The 17,418-nt window shown below is 56.1% G+C and overlaps 5 protein-coding genes across 5 annotated transcripts in view; all 5 read left to right on the forward strand.

Moving 5' to 3' along the window:
- Positions 1 to 36, forward strand: part of LSCM1_02629 (uncharacterized protein) — a gene marked incomplete at both ends in the record, with an annotated part of 1,782 nt that extends 1,746 nt beyond the window's left edge. The window contains one exon of the mRNA XM_067320209.1: positions 1 to 36. This exon is cut by the window's left edge and continues 1,746 nt beyond it. Coding sequence (XP_067175584.1) covers positions 1 to 36 — 36 coding nt within the window.
- A 1,172-nt stretch (positions 37 to 1,208) lies between these two features.
- LSCM1_02630 (uncharacterized protein) lies at positions 1,209 to 1,529 on the forward strand (the record flags this gene model as incomplete). Its single annotated transcript, XM_067320210.1, has 1 exon — positions 1,209 to 1,529. One exon carries the CDS (start codon positions 1,209 to 1,211, stop codon positions 1,527 to 1,529), a length of 321 nt encoding a protein of 106 aa, XP_067175585.1.
- A 7,498-nt stretch (positions 1,530 to 9,027) lies between these two features.
- On the forward strand, positions 9,028 to 10,716 carry LSCM1_02632 (uncharacterized protein; the record flags this gene model as incomplete). The annotated part of the gene is made up of 1 exon (XM_067320211.1): positions 9,028 to 10,716. One exon carries the CDS (start codon positions 9,028 to 9,030, stop codon positions 10,714 to 10,716), a length of 1,689 nt encoding a protein of 562 aa, XP_067175586.1.
- A 663-nt stretch (positions 10,717 to 11,379) lies between these two features.
- LSCM1_02633 (uncharacterized protein) lies at positions 11,380 to 12,627 on the forward strand (the record flags this gene model as incomplete). Its single annotated transcript, XM_067320212.1, has 1 exon — positions 11,380 to 12,627. The coding sequence occupies one exon, from the start codon at positions 11,380 to 11,382 to the stop codon at positions 12,625 to 12,627; it is 1,248 nt and encodes a 415-aa protein (XP_067175587.1).
- Positions 12,628 to 14,514: 1,887 nt separating this feature from the next.
- LSCM1_02634 (uncharacterized protein) lies at positions 14,515 to 15,741 on the forward strand (the record flags this gene model as incomplete). The annotated part of the gene is made up of 1 exon (XM_067320213.1): positions 14,515 to 15,741. One exon carries the CDS (start codon positions 14,515 to 14,517, stop codon positions 15,739 to 15,741), a length of 1,227 nt encoding a protein of 408 aa, XP_067175588.1.
- Positions 15,742 to 17,418: the final 1,677 nt, after the last annotated feature.

Genomic DNA, 17,418 nt, shown 5'->3' on the forward strand with positions numbered 1-17,418 from the left:
GAAAAAAATGCGGCCTCTCACCGACGAAGAGTCTAAAAAGCTCTTCGGCAAGCTTGCACGGTACATTGGCGCCAACACAACGCATTTACTGGAGAGAACAGGCGAGGAGGAACACGTTTTTCGCCTCCACAAGAGTCGCATCTGGTACATGCCGCGACGCCTCGCAAAGCTTGCGAGCTGTGTATCCAAAAAGAATCTGATGGGCATAGGCGTCTTGTTTGCCAAGGTTACCCACAATGGAAGCGTACGCATCCAAGTGACAGCGCTAGAATACATCGCTCAATACTCTCTCTTCAAAATCTGGGTGAAGCCGAGCCAAGAACAGAGGTTCCTGTACGGTGGAAACGTCAGTCGGGCAGGCCTTGGCCGTATCACCGAGTCGACACCCAAGTACCAGAAGGTGGCGGTGTTCTCAATGGGCGACATCCCCTTAGGCTTCGGAGTTGCTGCTCAAGGCACCCTGGAGTGTCGAAAGTGCGAAATGAATTCACAGGTTCTGTTCCATGAGGCTGATGTTGGTGAATATTTGAGGGATGAGGCGAGTTTGACATGAGAGTCTCTTGTTTATCCCTGCCGCGTCTGTGTTTCATAAAAGGGTGTTTCGTTTGAGTATTTCTAAAGGTGTGGACAGCGTTGTGATAAATTCACCGTTGAAAGTGTGTTTATGCTTGTATATGTGTGTAAGAGGACTTAAACACTCATAACTGGAGTGATAAGTTGTACTAATAGCCTGGTGCACAAAGGAAGGGTAATGATTGCATGTTATACTGCCGCAGATATGGATCTTTTTGTTGGTGGGGAGTCAGGTATCTGGGAGCCGATCGAAATTACGGCAGTGGCTCTGCTTTTTCTGAGAGAACCAGGGAAAGCTAGGGGTTCAGTAGAGGTGGTTGGACGACTCTGCGCCGAGACACTAAGGAGGAACGTTTTGTGATGAACCTTCGAGGCAAATCGAAGAGCTTGATGTTTGCTGTTATTAACTGGCCCTTTATTCTCATTATGAATCCTTACTATATTTCACTCGTTCACGTTTCTCCTGCTAGCGCATAGTTCTCCCGAGATCTTCACCGCATCGCCCCTGCCTCACACAACCGCTTAAAGTGAAAGTCTGTCGCGCACATCGACTTTACAGAGCGTATCTGACCTTCCTAAAAGCTCATCCGCATTAATCGTGTTCGCTACACTGACAGAGCGGCGCCAGAGGCAATATGCCAGCAGCTACAAAAACGATTCAAAGGTCGGTTGACCGTCTTCGCGGGCAGATGATCCGGATGGCCCACGGATTTCGTGACTACAACTTTCGTCAGTACTTTGTGCAGCACGTCAAGGACGACTTTGCTGCCATTAAAAGGCTCTCAGAGGAAGAACAAAAGAAGTTTTTAGCAGCAGAGGGGCGTAATAAGCTACGCCAGCTACAGCGGATGACTTTGGTGAATCGGATGTATGCAAAGCGACCTGTATACTTTGACACCGACGCACGGAAGGCTCATGGCAAACGTAGTGGTGACGCGGGTAAGCCAGTGGAGTGAATGATACGAACCTGCGATGTGAGCCTTGCGCCTTCGGCTTTATCTGAAGCTGCTGTCGCTGGTCTCCTCACATACAGTTGTATATGCATTTCTTTTCTGTTTCGCTTACATGCTTTAATAGCGGGCTCTCTTTTCTTTTTTTTTACCATGATGGGCGCAGTGCCTATTTAGAGCTTGTGATTGCCACCTCTACCTCGCATTCCCGACTCAGCGTCCGTCGTTTTTTCCAGTGAGTAGGAGCTTGAGGAGATAATGGCAAATCTGCTTGTTCGCATACGCGAGTCGTTTCGCACGTGCTTTCTTTGGATATGCGGAGATCTTGTAAGGGGGCAACAGGAATGCCGTATGCTCTATATTCCTATTAATTGCGTATCCGCAGGGTTGCTATATCATGTTAGCTTTTGCCTTCCGCTGGACAGCGGACCCACGTCGGCTAGTGTGTGCGTTTCAGACTGTAATACTGAAATTGAACTAAAGATGGCAAACGTGGCGGTGCCACTCAGCATCACCTGTATTGGTAGCCACTGACTGGAGCGATGGGTGAACACACTCATTGTCGCAAGCACATGGTACCCACGAACAAAAAAAGCTGTCTGCTCCTAAGTCCGTCCTCTCTCTTTGGCATCGAACTGTTCCTATTTCCTTTGGCATCTCCTACTATTCCCTTGCTGCTGTGTGTCTACACCGGAGCTTGCAACTGTACTATGTGCGTGCACCGCGGCTTGAGAGCCACTCCGGACTCATTTTCCTGCTTTTCTCCTCCTCAGTGCTACACCTTACTTGCATGTAAATCAGAACAGAGCTAGCATTCACTGTTGTGTGCGGTAAAGACGTGCAGCCGCGTGCTTCCGTGCGCATTAGCTTTCAACTGGAGAAACTATGGGGTAAAACGGAGGGACTTTTTCTCCCTTTTCACCCTCACAGGAGAGCCACTCAGCCTTCTCGCATTGATGCGTGACATCCATCTTCTTTGCTCCCATAACCGGCGCCTCTTTCGCTCTCTTTTTGATAGTGCCTCTCTTTCTCTCCTCTTTATTGCTCTTCCCCTGGCCCACGTCACATTCTCTCTCGGATTCTTGTCGCTTAAAGACTCTTTCCGATTGCCAGTTGACTATTTGTTTTTGATTATCGATTCTTTCTTTATACGCGCTAGTTGAGAGACAGATCCTTTTTCCAGTTGTTGTGCTCTTTTCCCAGCACCCTCACCGACTCCTGCGCTCCTAGCATACTCTACTGTTCGTGTGTGTGTGTGTGTGTGATGTGAGTGGCGCTACCGAGGTGGCTCCCGCTATTGGGCGGAAGAAAGTCGGCGAGGCGGCATCCGCATTGCACCTGTCACCTCTTTTTTTTTCCGGTGCTTTGCAGCTTTACTTCTCAGCTACTCCACAAGTGCATAGGCATGTTGAAGGACGCTAACACGACGCACCCACTTCGTGGGGCAGCGCCTCCGGATGCCAAACGACGCTGTACTCTTGTCTGAGTACTTCCCAGGTTTCAAGATGTACAAGGGCATAGCTACAGCCCGAGAGAGGCATCAGCGGTATGTCTCTGAAGTGAGTGGGAGGGCGCAGCGTTCTTTCAGGGCTCCAACACTGCGAGGAAGTGAGCTAGGTGTGTACGCCACAGGTGCATGAGGGGAAATGCAAGCGTGTAAGTCTGCACCGCAGTTCCCTAGCACCTCCACTGGGGATCTCAGCGGCTGCCGTTGTTACGGCGCCTTCGGAAAGGTCTCTCCTCCGCGACCGGTTTTGACCCGGTGTTCAAAGCGGCTTCTACCGCGTGCCAGTGCTTGAGGCCTACCGCATTCGAGATGGAGTGACCTTCACTCGAACCCACGACACCGGGTTGCCATGGTGCTGCAGACTTGCGGCAGGTGCTGTCGCTGCAATAGCAATCCTCTGGCATGGATGGCAGCGGTGCTAGCCAAAGCATGGATGCCTCGTACTATAACGCTGCCGATGCAAAGGCGCGCAGCGCTACCTCACACACCATGGCCCGTCGAGGGCGGTGCCGGGAGAATAACTGTGGTCGTGTTGAGTGGCAATGGAGCGCCGTCTTGCCTGAGCTCTCTGATGCTATGGCAGAGGTAGTGACAACGTAGGTGTCTGAGCTTGAGCAGACTTCTTTCTCACGGCTTGCACGCGCTGCACTGATGCACAATGCGAGAGGTTGAGGCCTACATCAGCACCCTGCATGCAGTAGCCAATGCGACCGATATCACAGTTTTATGTTTCGCTGATGCTCGAGATAGAGGTGCCTGGGGCGCCTGTGCTGTGTATAGCGCTGGCCCCAGTTAGCGCCCCGTGGCAGAGGTGAGGCGCAGTAAGGATTGCAGGGCATTTGCTTTTCACATTTTTGGCCCATGCTAGATGCTGAAGCTGATGCGGGAGTTGAACCTGATCGGAGTAGAAAAAGGAGATGCGGCGTCCGGGCTCCTCTCCCGCAGGTAATTCGGCTGAGGAGCGGCAGCGGTAGGCACGCTGGCGGCAGAAATGGGTGCTGCAGAGGCCGAAGGCGTGGGCACGATTCTGGAAGAAGGATCTGTTGGTTTGTCGCTGCCACGTTAGCTGAAGTCCTTACCAGGGGGGAGGGGCAATTAGTATTACGCCGGCGCGGCCTCCGGGCTTGGCTTTCATGCTAGCACTTCACAGAGGCATTCGGTAAGCCCCAGTGGAGTGTGGGGCAGCCGGTGGCCCCTCCCACCCACAGCCATCGACCCGGAAAAAGGATCAGGTGTGGGCGAGGTGCCTGTGGAGGATGGCGTTAGCCGCTGCTCCGCAGCCGTGGACGGGGGTCGCAGCGGAAGGATTGAAGCTTGCGCATCGATGGAGGCAGCAGCTGCGCTCTCCACACCAGGAGCAAGCTTCGTTGTTAACCACAGCTGGCTGCCACAGTGACAGACGCGCATCTGCCTCTGCCACAACAGCCCTAACTGCGGAACTGGGTCGCAGCCCTAACTGAGATTGCGGCGATGCCAAGGATTTAAGGTGTGGTAGTGGGCGAAGAGGGAAGCGAGCAGCTATTCACTGGTGATGGAGCGAGTGCGCAAGGCGATTGGTGCACAATGGTGGCTACATGTGTGATGCGGAGGCACAGTACGGGTGCCGCTTTCGGCCGCTGCTGGGGCGACATCAGCGCACGCTTTGCCACCAGTGAAGTGAGAAGGGAGTCCCTGAAAGCCTGTGCACGCAGCAGCCCCCTAGCCATTACTTTGTCGCGCGGTGGAAGTGACGCCGATGGCGTCGCATGTGGGCAACCGCCGAGGTGCTTTGGATTGGTGTCGGTACTGTTACAAGCGTCTACCTAGCTCTCCGCTACTGCTCTGACCGTTATCGCGAGAGCTGCGGCAGCGGCCACAGGTACTTGGTCTCCTCGACACCCTCCATCGCGTGCTGCACACCTCTTCTATGGTTCGGCAGACGCGAGTACAACACCATTTCATTCAGTTTCACCTGCGTTGCTGCCGCCCGGCTGTGGAGGGGGTGTGGCACGAGCTTGGTGTCCTCCTCGCATTCGCCATGATTCGCCGGCGTCTGCGCATAGAACTGCAGTCGATGGGACGGCTGAAGGGGCTGCACTGCTGATGGGGAGGATCTGGATTTCAAGTCTCGCGGAGAGCCCGGCCGTCCAGTCTCAGGTTAGGAGCGTTGGCGCTTCATTACATGAGCGGCGCACCCTCGACGGGCTTTTCGCAGCGGTCTTAGGCGACAGTGGCGAGCCTTCGCTTTGAGCATGTGCAGTGCGACCAGGTGAAAAAGTGTTGCGAGCTGGTAATCCACAGCCCTCGCCTGTCCCTCACCTTTGACGAGCACAAGCGCCAGCAGACTAGCCCACCCATGGCAGCGGCGGCAGCAGCTGTTATAGTGGCGGCGCGCACGTTCATCACGGTACTAGGTCTAGTGCAGGCTCTGCCACGGCAGAGCCTGCACGGCTCTCTCTAGAATGACGGCAGGCTTCTTTCCATTTGTCCACCCTACACCGGAAAGGCTGAGGCAATGATGCCGTTGACGCTGTCTAAGTGCCTAGTTAGTGTCGTGGCGCAGCTGACCTCACTTACTCGCACAGTGAAGGCAAGCCAGGCTCGGTGAGCGCGTTCTAGTAAAAGGCTTCCTGCAACGATCGATGCTGCTTTGTTAACACGCAAGGCTCCAACTCTAGAGCTCTCACCGCGAGTGCCAGTCACAGCCGTAGCCGCAGTCTCCGCTGTCACCCAGCCTCAGCAGGACACCGTCAGTGCTGCCCCATCCCCCTTAGCCGCAGCACGAGAGCTCACCAAGCCCGAATCGGAACCGCCAGGGGTAGCTGGAACAGCAGAACAGTAGAGTCACCAGTGACGAGGGCAGTGCACGAGGAGCTCCTCCGAGTAGTGCCGTGACGATGCACGGCTCAATATGGTGTGGCAGAGGCTAGTGCAGCGGTCGCTTAACATCAGAGAAGGGAAGGAGGACAGCATCGGGAAGGCGATTTTCTCAGCCGGCTTTGCCGGTAGCACGACGAGTGGCTCAAAGAAGCGCAACGAAAAAGAGTGCGATGAACCGCCTTCAGTCAGTTGCGCAAGCGGGGAAAGGGGCGACATGGCGAATTGCAAGAGGTGGCAGGCGCTGCAGTAGGCGAATGTACGGCGCTGGTGCACGATCCTGACACCGTTCCAGATGCACACTTTGCGTTGCTATTACCACAAGGTTGTGCGCAGCTGATGTGTGTGTGTGTGTGCCGGCAGGCCCAAAGCTGGAGGTGTGGTCTGAATCGCCCTCAGCACTTCACCCCCGATGCCGCGAAGCGAGAGGGGGGGCAGCAAGTCAGCTTCTCGAGTGTCAGACTTCCCAGGTACAGGCCGCTGCGATGAGCTCATTGTTGTTGTCGCATCGCGCGTCCTTGAGGGTCACCTCGATTGCGTTGCTCCGCATCGCAGCGGCCATGGCAGTGATACAGGCTCATCAGCCCCTGCTCCAGCTTTAGTGAAGGGGGATAGCCCTTCGAATCTACGCAGGCACGCCGGTGGAGCTGCATCGCGTTCGTGACGCACTCTGCTTTGAGTCTCACAGCTGCTTGCTAGTAAGCACCACTTCACTCACCGGCGCCCTTGAAGGGCAAAACCGACGGTCTCCGTACAGCTTTGGCAGCTGGAGGCGGCAGAGACTGCACGTTTGAAGGGGGCATCGAGGGCCATTCAGGGTGGCTCCGTTCCTCCGTCTCGGAATGGGAGTGGGCGAAAAGCACTGCTGTTACGGCTGCTGCAGCCAAATTCACGCGGAGCAAGCGACCTGCGTCTGAGGAGACGAGCAACGGCCACCGTCCTGGCAACAGCACCCCTGCAAAGGCGAGATCAGTCAGGTGGTACTCATGGGCTACAACCACGCCTGCAATATGGAATCGGCCTCCATCAGAGGAGCTTCTGTGACAACCCCAGCGATAGCTTCAAGAACCTGAAGGAGTCCAGACGATGCAGCGGCAAAGAGATCTTCGGAGGATGTCTCTTTCTGCGTGCATGCTCGCCCCTTGCCGCTGCAGGCCCCGCCAGACCCGTGGGGCCTGTAGTGCTTATTGGGCCTCGCTGCGACGCTCGTGACGATATCGTTTTCCTTGGGATCAGCTGTCAGGTTTGGAGTACGCATGCGCAGCACCTCTTTTTCTTGTGCGATCACCGTGTCGTTGTGGAGCTGCCGTCACGTGCTGTCCCTGCTAATGGCATCCACTCCCAAAATAGAGCTTCTCGCAGCTACAACCCCACCTTCCCATTCCTCTCCATGCATCCCTCAGCGATCAACTCCTGTTCTCTTTTATCTCGTACCTGCCCTGCCCACTTGTCCTGCCGCTCTCCAAAGCTCGCACGTCTCGCACAGACAGAGAGTGGCATGCGCACGCTAAACCATATCGTCACCTATCTGAGGTAAGCACAACCGCATCTGGCCCATCACGCTGATCCAGGAGCACCGCTATCTTATAATTACGTCTATGCGACTCCTATCTGCCTACCAGGACGCGCAGCACCAAGTGCCTGCAGCCAGACGCTCTCTCATGCACTTCTTGGAAGATGTAGCTGCCTGGTGTATCATCTTCTTTCTACTTGGTGCTCCTGTGCTGCCCATATCGAAAGCGAGCATGACCGTTGTCTCTGCACTTATTGTCGCCCTAACGTGGCCCCTCTCCATTTCAGCGTGGGCTGCGCTCCTCACTACCTCGCTGCAGTGGGATCGTCAGACGCAGCCGGTCATGAGCACAGTGGTGGACCTCTTCACCACTCCAGCCGCAGCGCCGCCACATGACCCATCCCTTGAGCCAGGTGTAAATGAGCGCTGCGGCGGTGTAAGCTTGTGTACTGAGGACCTGCTCACTCTAGAAAAAGTTGACGGTGGGCTTACTGTTCCTGGATTCACGCCTGCGGAAGCTGCGCAGCTGACCCGTTGCTTTGCCCTGGCTGCCGTCTTGCTCATTGGTGGTCTGTTTGGGCAGTTGGACTGGCAAGCCGCGTATCAAATGTGGCCCTACCCTTCCTTGAGCGCGTACGTGGTGGCACGCGCTGGATTAGAGGTGTACGACCGAGTCGGAGGTGGAGGTGGTGCTCTTCACACAAAAGTAGGGCAATGCAAACAAAAGAATCGATTGAAAAGCGGGAAGCAGAGATGTATGAGTGCCTGTTTGTGCATTCGATGAATTCGGCTACAAGTGTTCCTTTCATCATCAGCTTCCCTTCGTTGTCCACCTCCGCCGCACTTCCGCTGCAATGATGTTCGTCTCATGCAGCTTCTCTGCGCTGTGTGCAGGTATCATGTGCGGATGGCGCATGTGCTGCACCGACCACGTTGGTCATGTTTCCTTTTTTCGTCGTTCTTGTGGAATGGGCTATGACGTTTCTTTCTGTGTGTGCGTGTGCGTGTCACGGATCGCTTAATATGGATGCCCTGGAGCTCCTCAGAGGATCGGCGCATTTTCTCTTTTCGAGTGCGCAATACGGGCGAGCATGAGTGCTTCGCTGGAGGGAAGTCACATCCCACCCACCCACCCACACCACCAGAAGCGTAATCTGCTTCGCAGCTTTCTGTGCAGCTCCTTCAAGCTCCTTGCTAGCTCGTTCACAAAGGTGGCGCTTGTCCTGCTGCAGCGCGATGGTGCTGCAGCAGGACTGGCTGGAATACTGCGAGAGAACACCGAATGTGCCTCCTTCACGTGGGAGACGGAAGTGCAAAAGGGAACCTCTGCGCGGCGGTTTTCAGGCCTTCCTATTCTCTCTCTTCACCTCCTCTTCCTGTCTTCCCCCCTAGGCACAAGCGTATAAGCTGCTGCTGCTGCTCTTATCAACGTTTCTCGCTTTCTTCAGCTCTGCGCTTAGCACACCTTCACAAGCCACTCAAGTACCTCTCCTACACGGTGGCACGGCGTGCCGCATTCTCTACGCTTGATTTTGTGTGTAAGGCCTTTGTCTGTTTACCGACGTCACTCGGCCGGCGTACGCGTGGTCACGCGCTTCGTGTGTGTGCGGGCGCAGAGCACCACCGCCATGTGGGAAACTATGGCCGACACTGAGGCGCGGGCACGAGTACAACGCCTACGACAGTCTGCGGCGTCGCTGCAAGATGTCTACGGTGCTTTTGCCCCATGGCAACACCTTCCCACCTCTGTTCGCGAGCTCGACTCGCTCTTAGGCGCGGCTGATGTGTCTGGAGGGGTGTCTGACGACGGCGGCAGGAGAGGCGTCGAGCCGTGTATCGGGGGCCTCCCTGTGGGTGGTCTTCATGAGCTTTACGGGCCGCCTTTATCTGGCAAGTCGTGGATACTTCGGCGTATCGGTGCGGCCTACGTGCGACGCATGACCGCGTACCGGCAGTGGTACCATGACGAACTGGTACGGGTGTCTGCGTGGGGCATGGAGGCAATGCAGCCCACACATACAGATGACGCACATGCGACGAAAGGCAAGGAAGACGTGGCCAGTAAGGAGGATGTTGCCGGCATCAGTGCAGACTTAGCGAGCGCTTCGCCGATGACCGCGGTAGGGGAGTGGGATCTTTATGTGTGCATGGTGAGTGGTGCCGGTGCAGGCGGCACGACAGATCGCCTCACAGCATCGTCAGCGTCGCCCCCACCGTTCTCACCTGATGTGCGAAGCTGGCTGGAGGAGCTTGTCGCCCCTTTTGGCTCATCTTTGGCCCTCGCCGAGCAAGAAGAGGCCTCTTTTGCCGGGCCGGTGCACCAGTATTCATCACTACACCAGCGGCGGCAACAACAGCGGGCTTACGCTGAGCAGCACATTCACTTCTGCGTGGTGCACTCTCCCAATGAGCTTCTTGCCTTTCTCGAACGTCTCAGCGGCGATGCGGCATCAGCGCGATGCACAGGTACAGTCTCCGCAAACTCGGCCCCCTTTATCGGCGTTCCTGCACCTCTCGTAGCATCGCAGCAGCAGACACCGTCACCGCAGTTGCCCTGCGGCTCTTTGACCACTTCAGTGCGAGGCCAGAAGCGGCGCCGCACTCCGGCTACTGCGGTGACCTCTTCACCAGCCTTTCCATTGTCCCGTGGTAACTTTTCCCGGCGCACATGGCGGCTGCAGCGGCAGCGTCTGCTCCTCCTCGACGGCCTCGACGCGCTGTGGCTGCACCCCACACTGGGCAACCACAGCGCCACACACGCAGGTCAGTGGTTCGCCGAAGAACTGCATAGGCAGTTGCGGGCAGTGCTATCACCGAAACTTTGCTGCAGCGCTTCGACTCGCGCCTTTCCGACGACTTCACCTACTACCGCGGCTGCTCCCCCAGCGCCTCACCACTCTCAGCTTACGCTCTATTCTACCGTCATTTGCACAAATGGCTGCAACGGCGGTAATGGCGGTAGTTCGGCTGCGCTTCAACTGGAGACTCGCCTGGTCGGGCCACCCGGAGGCGTCGCAGGCTGGATGGTGACGGTGCCACGACCCTCGGGAAACGCAGTGTGGGTCAAGGCAGCAGACACGCGATGCCTGGTTGAGCCTGCACACGTAGGGCTGGTGTCGATGCCGACACCCGGCTCCTCCTATGGGTCGCCAGCGCATATGCCGCGCGGTGTAGGCGCCATGCGTCACAGTGGCGGTCGCATCGCTGGCTCCTTTGGTCAGCCTACCGGGAAATCTCTCGAGTCTCTCGTCACGGTGGTAAAGGGAGGCTCGCGCGTTGCGGCGACGTGGGTGCTGCGCGACGTTCCAGACGGCTAGCAAGATACTGGAGCTGCACATCCCCCCCCCTTGTGTGTACGCTGGCTACGCGCCTCTTACCGCACTCTCCCTTGAGCGTACATCAGGGGGCGCATCTCGCACTCTGGTAAGTAGCCTGCAAGCGGTGATGGGGTCGTTTTTTCTCCTTTCCCCCCGATCCCCGTTTTTTCCCAATGGCGAGAAAGACCGAGGGGGCTGGGGGGTTGCACGGCCCACGAGCCCCCGGCAAGGAGAGGGCAGCTTAGGAGGCATGTATCTCCTTGTCTGTCTTCCTACGCCTCTCTTTTGTAGTAGACGTGCGCAGCCGACAGAGAGAAAAGCAGATGCGTCCTTCCATCTACATAGTTTTGTGCAGCGTGGCCGTCCGACACGTTCACACGCCCCCGGCGGTGCTCTCTTTCTCTTCCTTTATCGGCACTGTGCTGGAGCTGAGGTTTTCTCCATGACTTTCACGGATGCTCTCTATCACCCCTTCTCCTTCTTTCCGTCCCACTCCTGGTCAATCCTTTACAACTGGTACGTCTGTTTCTTTGCTTTGGCCTGCATGGGCTTGCGCAGGACACAATCACCTGCAGGCCTGCACCTTACAGCGCTGATTCACTTCCCTTTTTTTGCGAAGTAACCTCTCTCTCTGTCTCCCTCTCTCGCTCCTTCTGGATACGCATGTCTATCATTTACGTGGACGAGCTGATAGTACGGCTTCCATCGGATGTGCGCAACACCTTTAACCCATCGTATGCCTTCAGCGGCGGCGGCGGCAGCAACAACCGCGCTTCCGCGCCTGTGATGGGGTTGCGGGAGGTGCAGACCGGCCACGTTCTTCTGCCCATAGACGCCGAGGGCTCGATTGTTGTCACCCCGGGACAGCGGTACAGTGTGGTTCTTATTCGCGAGACCCGCAGCGGCTCTGTTGCGTCAGCTGCTGCACCACCCGCCCGAACCGAATCCTCCTCGGCTGTGAACAACGGCCGCCAAAGCAGCACTGATGATGATGCCACCAAAAAAAAACATCACTTGGCGTTGGCCAAGCTTCAGCAGCAGCAGCAGCCCGTCAAGCAGCCCAGCTTATCACGTGAGGCCGCTGCACCGGCATCAGAAGCGGAGCCACCCATGCGGTTTCCCCAGAAGAGCATGTCCAAACAGGAGCGCAAAGCAACGCGCGAGTCAGCTATCGCAAAAGAGTTTCACGGGTGTGAGGCCTCGATCGCCTCTGCTGTGGCAGAAGCAGAGCAGCCCAGAAAGAAGCAAAAACGCCAGGACAATGACGCAGTGCAGGCGCTGCAGCAACATCCACCACGCCAGCAAAAGATGCCTCCCAATTCGAATTCGATGATCGAGATGAGCACCGACGATGCGCCGTTGGTGGAGGCATACAAGGCCTCCCAGTCGCACACACCCCCTCGCACATCTCCGGTGATGGCGCCATCGAAATCTGGCGAAAGCAGTCGCTACAGCAGCAAGCGTGGCTCACCCCGGAGCAAGGCAGAGACAGTGGTGGGGCCGCCTCCGCCAATGCGCCACAGCCTCAGCAGCAGCGATGGCTACAACGATGAGGAAGGCGCGCCATCGCTGGCGCAGCTATACGGAGTTCAGTCCGCCGCGTCGCATCCCTCTGCCTCTAAGATGGAGCATGCGTGGGAGAGGGAGACGCACCGAACCGTAACTTCCAAGAAGCGCCATTCCCCGTCGAAGAAGACCAAGTCAACACCTGCTGATACTGCTGCACCAACAACTGCGCTGCGAGCCCAGTCCCCGACACAGCCGGCGACATCCGCCACCTTGGCACCAGCAGCTCAGATGCAGCACCAGAAGAGCACCAGCCCAGACAGAGTCCTCGTAACGCTGCCGTCGTCGTCTCGGGCGAGTGCAGTCCGCCGGGTTCCGCTGGACACGTCAAGCGACTCGGATTAGAGTGTCTTTTTTTTCTCCGGATGGGAAAGGGAGAAAAAATCAGCGCGCGAGCGTCGCGCTCTCTCTTCCTCTTCAAGGAAGCTCAAGAGGTGCATTACTCATTGCCACACCGAGTACACGGGACAGGCACGCATGGAGAGCGTCGGTGAGTACTCTTTGATGTGATGGCGGGGCTGATGCTGGTCAGCGCCTGCACGTATGTGTGTCTTTCGCTTGCCGTCGTATGGGGCCGTGTAATCCACTAACGTAAGCAACTCGCCTGAAAATGTGCAGAGTGCACCGATACAGAAGAAAGAAAGAGCGAAAGGAAGATGTGCTTGGCGAGGAGGACATGAAAGACTTGCGGGCTCCGTGGTCCTTCAGGCACGGCTGCTGCGCAGCTACTGCCATTGGAAAATGCGGCGAAGAAGGAGGAGTAGGCGACGCTTTCGGTCTGGGCGCTCCTAGAGGGCGTTGCCATTACCATCGACAGCGGCACTCCGTTGCCGCAGCAAAGCAGGCCACATCTTTCGATATGCGCCATCTTGCTGCTGCATCTTTTGGCACTTACGCAGAGTAAAAGGCATCCTTTTTCTTTTGCCCTTTCCCTCTCTTTCTATCTCTGATATGCTGATTGCCTGGCACTCCCCCCACCCCCCGCACTTCCACTGGGGGGAGGAGGGTGGAGCACTATCGCGGACAACGGCAGCGAACACATATCCATCATAGAAATCATCCTCGTTTCGCCCTCATCTACCTACAGCATCGCCGCCATTACCGCCATTACCACCACCACCACCACCAGCAGCAGCAGCAGCCGCTCATCTACATCATCACAGCCCGTGAGCTGTGGCAATAGGAAGCAAAGAAACAGTTCCTGGAAGAGAAAGAAAGCAGGGAGCGTACAACGCGCAAGCACATCTGCCCTTCCCTGTGCGCCCTCGCTCCTCAGCGTATCGTCCCTACTGGAGGATTACAGGCTTCACCCCTCACCGCTGTCGAGCATCTCCCTCCTTCCCTCACCCGCCCAGCCTGCCCAACCAGCGCACACCCCATCGTCCATTGTTGTGGAGTTTTTTCGTCGTATACACTCTCGAGCTTTCTCTCACACTTTTACTTCGCGCATAAAAGCCTGCAGGCAGGGACGGTGTCATCGCCAAGGCATCAACCGCATCCTTGACAATTCTTCACCCCCCCTCCCATCTCACCCCTTCCCCTCCTCTGCCCCTCTCTTCTTCGTGCTCTCTCTTTGGACGCTGTTGCGCCCCCCTCTCGCAATCCCCACGCCGTTGCTCTGTTCATTTTTTCTGTTTTTGTTATTTCGCAGCTGGCGGTGGTGAGCTCTGCTTCTCCCTCTCTCTCTTTACGGTGCCACGCATTTACTTAGACGGACGCTGACAAGCACAAGTGAGTTCTTCTCCCGCCTCCCTCCCCTTCCCCTTTACCCGACGCAGAAGGAAGCTGCCACGTCGCTTTCCCCCCCCCTTCTTCCACCTTCATCAATTCACCTCTCGTTCTTTCGGTATACACACACACACGCACAGGCTCACCCTGACGCACTGCACTTCACACAAACTCGTCCATAAACCTGCACACCAACATCTGTAGACTTGTTTGCACCCGTACACCTCACCTCCGTCTCCCGCAAACGCCCCCGTTCCCCCATTCCCCTCCATCAGTTCTTCGGTGTCTGATTTCTTTGCCTTTCCACCTTTACTGCTTCGTCTTCTTTTTTTTCGCCCTCTTCTCCCTCACAATCGCGCCGCGAATAGGCCGACTGCCTCGTACTCAGTGCGCGCACACACGCGCACTGCTTACATCTCTCTACCCCCCCTCTCCCCTGTCCCCTTTGGGCTTAGCTGAGTTCTGAGGGAGACGGAGCCAAGCATTGCCTAGCAGACCGCAAAGATGCCGGCGACCAAGTCACTAGCGGAGCTGCAGGAAGAGGTCTGCCGCCTGGATGACCGCTACCGTCTGGAGCGCATCATTGGTGCTGGTTCCTATGGCATTGTAATCCGCGCGCGTGACACCAAGAGCGGGAACCGCCTTGTTGCCATGAAGCGCGTGAACAAGGAGATCTTTGATGAGGTTATTCTGGCAAAGCGCATTCTGCGCGAAATCAAGCTACTGGCTCACTTCAATGACGACAATATCATTGGCCTGCGCAACATCCTTACCCCCGAGGACCCAGAGAACTTCGAGCACTTCTATATCGTAATGGATATTATGGAGACGGACCTGAAGCAGGTGCTGCGCAGCGGACAGGAGCTGACGGAGGCGCACATCCAGTTCTTTATCTACCAAGCACTGCGTGCACTGCACATTATTCACAGCGCCGGGGTCATACATCGCGATATCACGCCCGCGAACATTTTGGTCAACACAAACTGCGACCTCAAGATTTGCGACTTCGGCCTGGCGAAGGAGGAAAACGATCAGGGCGAGTACATGACAGACTATGTGACTATGCGCTGGTACCGTGCGCCAGAGTTAGTGATGGAGGACAAGGACTACTCAACGCAGATTGATGTGTGGGGCATCGGCTGCATCCTCGGCGAGTTACTTGGCTCTCGGCCACTCTTCCAGGGAAAAGATCGCGTCAATCAGTTGGACAAGATCATCGAGGTGATCGGTACGCCGTCAGACGCGGACATCAGTTCTGTGGGCTCGTCCGCTGCACAGAAGTATCTAAAGAAGAAAGGGCACCGTCCCCAGCCTGACTGGCGTCAGCGCTACCCGAAGGCATCTAATGAGGCGCTCGACCTGCTGCGCCAGATGCTGGTCTTTAACCCAAAGCGACGGATCACAGTGCTGCAGGCGATGCGTCACCCGTTCTTGGAGCAGCTGCACGACGACGCGGACGACAACGTGAGCTACGCCACCTTCCGTTTTGACGAGAGTCAGCAAAAAACGGTGGTGGACGTCAAGCGCGCCATCTACAGTGAGAGCATCAAGTTCCACAATGAGCATCCGTCGTCGATGCGGGCAACAAGCATGTACGGTGCCTTTAACCCAGCCAGCGTGGTCGCACCGAGCGTGGCAACGGAAGGTGAGGGCCGATCGGCGCAGCAAACGATTGAGAAGAACGTCCCCGAGAGCGCGGCGGACGGCAACTTCGACCGTGAGCAGGTGTAAAGCGGCACAAGTGCATGCGTAAAGAGAGAGAAAGGAGAGACGTCACGAGTGCCAAAAAAAGTGAGGTGAAGCAGGGGAGGAGGGGAGGGCGGGAGGGAGGCGCGCTATTCTGTTTTGTATACTAATGTCGTAGCGAATCCGTGTCTTCTCCGGCTTCTTTCGTCTCAGTGGGCCTTTCTCTTTCTCTTCCCTTTCTCTTTCTCTTCCCTTTCTCTATCCTTGCGTCGACGGTGCTGTGCTGTGGGAACTCCTCACCTGTTTGCCCTTGTACCTCCTGTTCCTGTGGCCCGTTCATGCAATACATCCACGCCCACGATAAAAAGCGGGTGAGGAGAAGCGAGACATGAAGCGGAGGCGCTGAAGGTTCACTGAGTGGGGGAAGAATTGCTTAGCGCAGAGAGAGCGAAGAAACTGGAAGGCATCACTGGCCTCTGCCATCGGAGGCGTTTTCATTATAAATAAATAAATCTATGGCGTTCCCTCTGCGCTCTGGTGGCGTTGCTGTTTCTGTTTCTGAGCACCGTCGGCCCCCTCCGCTCTTCTCTCCTCTCCCCTGTCAGTGAGTCGCTCTGTCTTTTCTCTTTTTCTTCTCTGCCTTGAGTTTTCATTGCCTTTTCGCCTCCTCAGCCCCTCTGTCCCCCTGCATCACTGTTTTCTACTGGGCATGATGAAAGGTCGCGAGCCCCGCCTTACCGTGTCTTTATTTGCTTTTCTCTCTTGACGCTGGCGGAGGGGAGGAGGAGATGTATGCGTGTGTGTGTGTGTGTCCTCTGCCGAGGAAAAAAAGATGAAGAAAAGTAATGAGGGGACAGAGACAAACAACTTGAATCGCTGCTGCCTTCCCATTTTCCTCTCCGCCCCTTCTCCCCAACAACCCACGAAAACGCGGAGCGGAAGAAAAAGCTGTGCTACCTTTGTGCCCCCAACCAGATTTTGCTGCCGCTGCCCTTGTCCGCATCCTCCCCCTCTTTCTTTGCTTTTAAAATATTCCTCTCCATGTGGATGCCACATGCCCTACGACCACCCCCACCACCGCTCCCTGTATCGTAGGTAGTCATTGTGATGGGTGCTATCTTCGCATCGACTACAAGTCAGCTTTTTTTTCTCATCCCTTCCGTCCTTGTGGGTCTCGAAGGGGAAGGGGGGCGCGCGCGTATGTGTGTGTGTGTGTCTTGTAAGATTGCATTGATGGTGCCTGTGGGCTGGTCGTTTTACTTCTCTTCTGCGACATGTCGGCATCTTGTCAGACTCCCTTTCTCTTTGATCAGTTTGCGCTTTTTCTTTTTCCTTACGTGCCTTCGCCCTCTCCTCTCTCCGTGTTGGCATTACGGCTGTTGTTGTTGTTTTTTACATCTGTGTGTGCGTGTGCGTGTGTTTCATGTTTCCCTCTTTCTCTCTTCGGCTTCCCTCTCTTGTGTTGCTGCTCCTACCTTTTTCGTGCGTGCCGTTATCTCCTCTCGCCGGTGTTGTGTGGACGCGCCCTTCCGCTATCACACTGTAATCATCTTATTCTACTGTCTCTCTCTCTTTCTCTTTGCATCGGCATTACCGCACACTATCTCGACAGAATTTCTGCCCTGACTCGCGCTAATATAAGTGCATTATTACGTGAATCGAGGCGAAGGCTGACGCGGTGAGAAAGATATCATGACCCTCGACACTGCATGCTTTGATGGA

Source organism: Leishmania martiniquensis, chromosome 33, assembly GCF_017916325.1.
Source record: "Leishmania martiniquensis isolate LSCM1 chromosome 33, whole genome shotgun sequence".
NCBI classification, from domain to species: Eukaryota; Euglenozoa; class Kinetoplastea; order Trypanosomatida; family Trypanosomatidae; genus Leishmania; species Leishmania martiniquensis.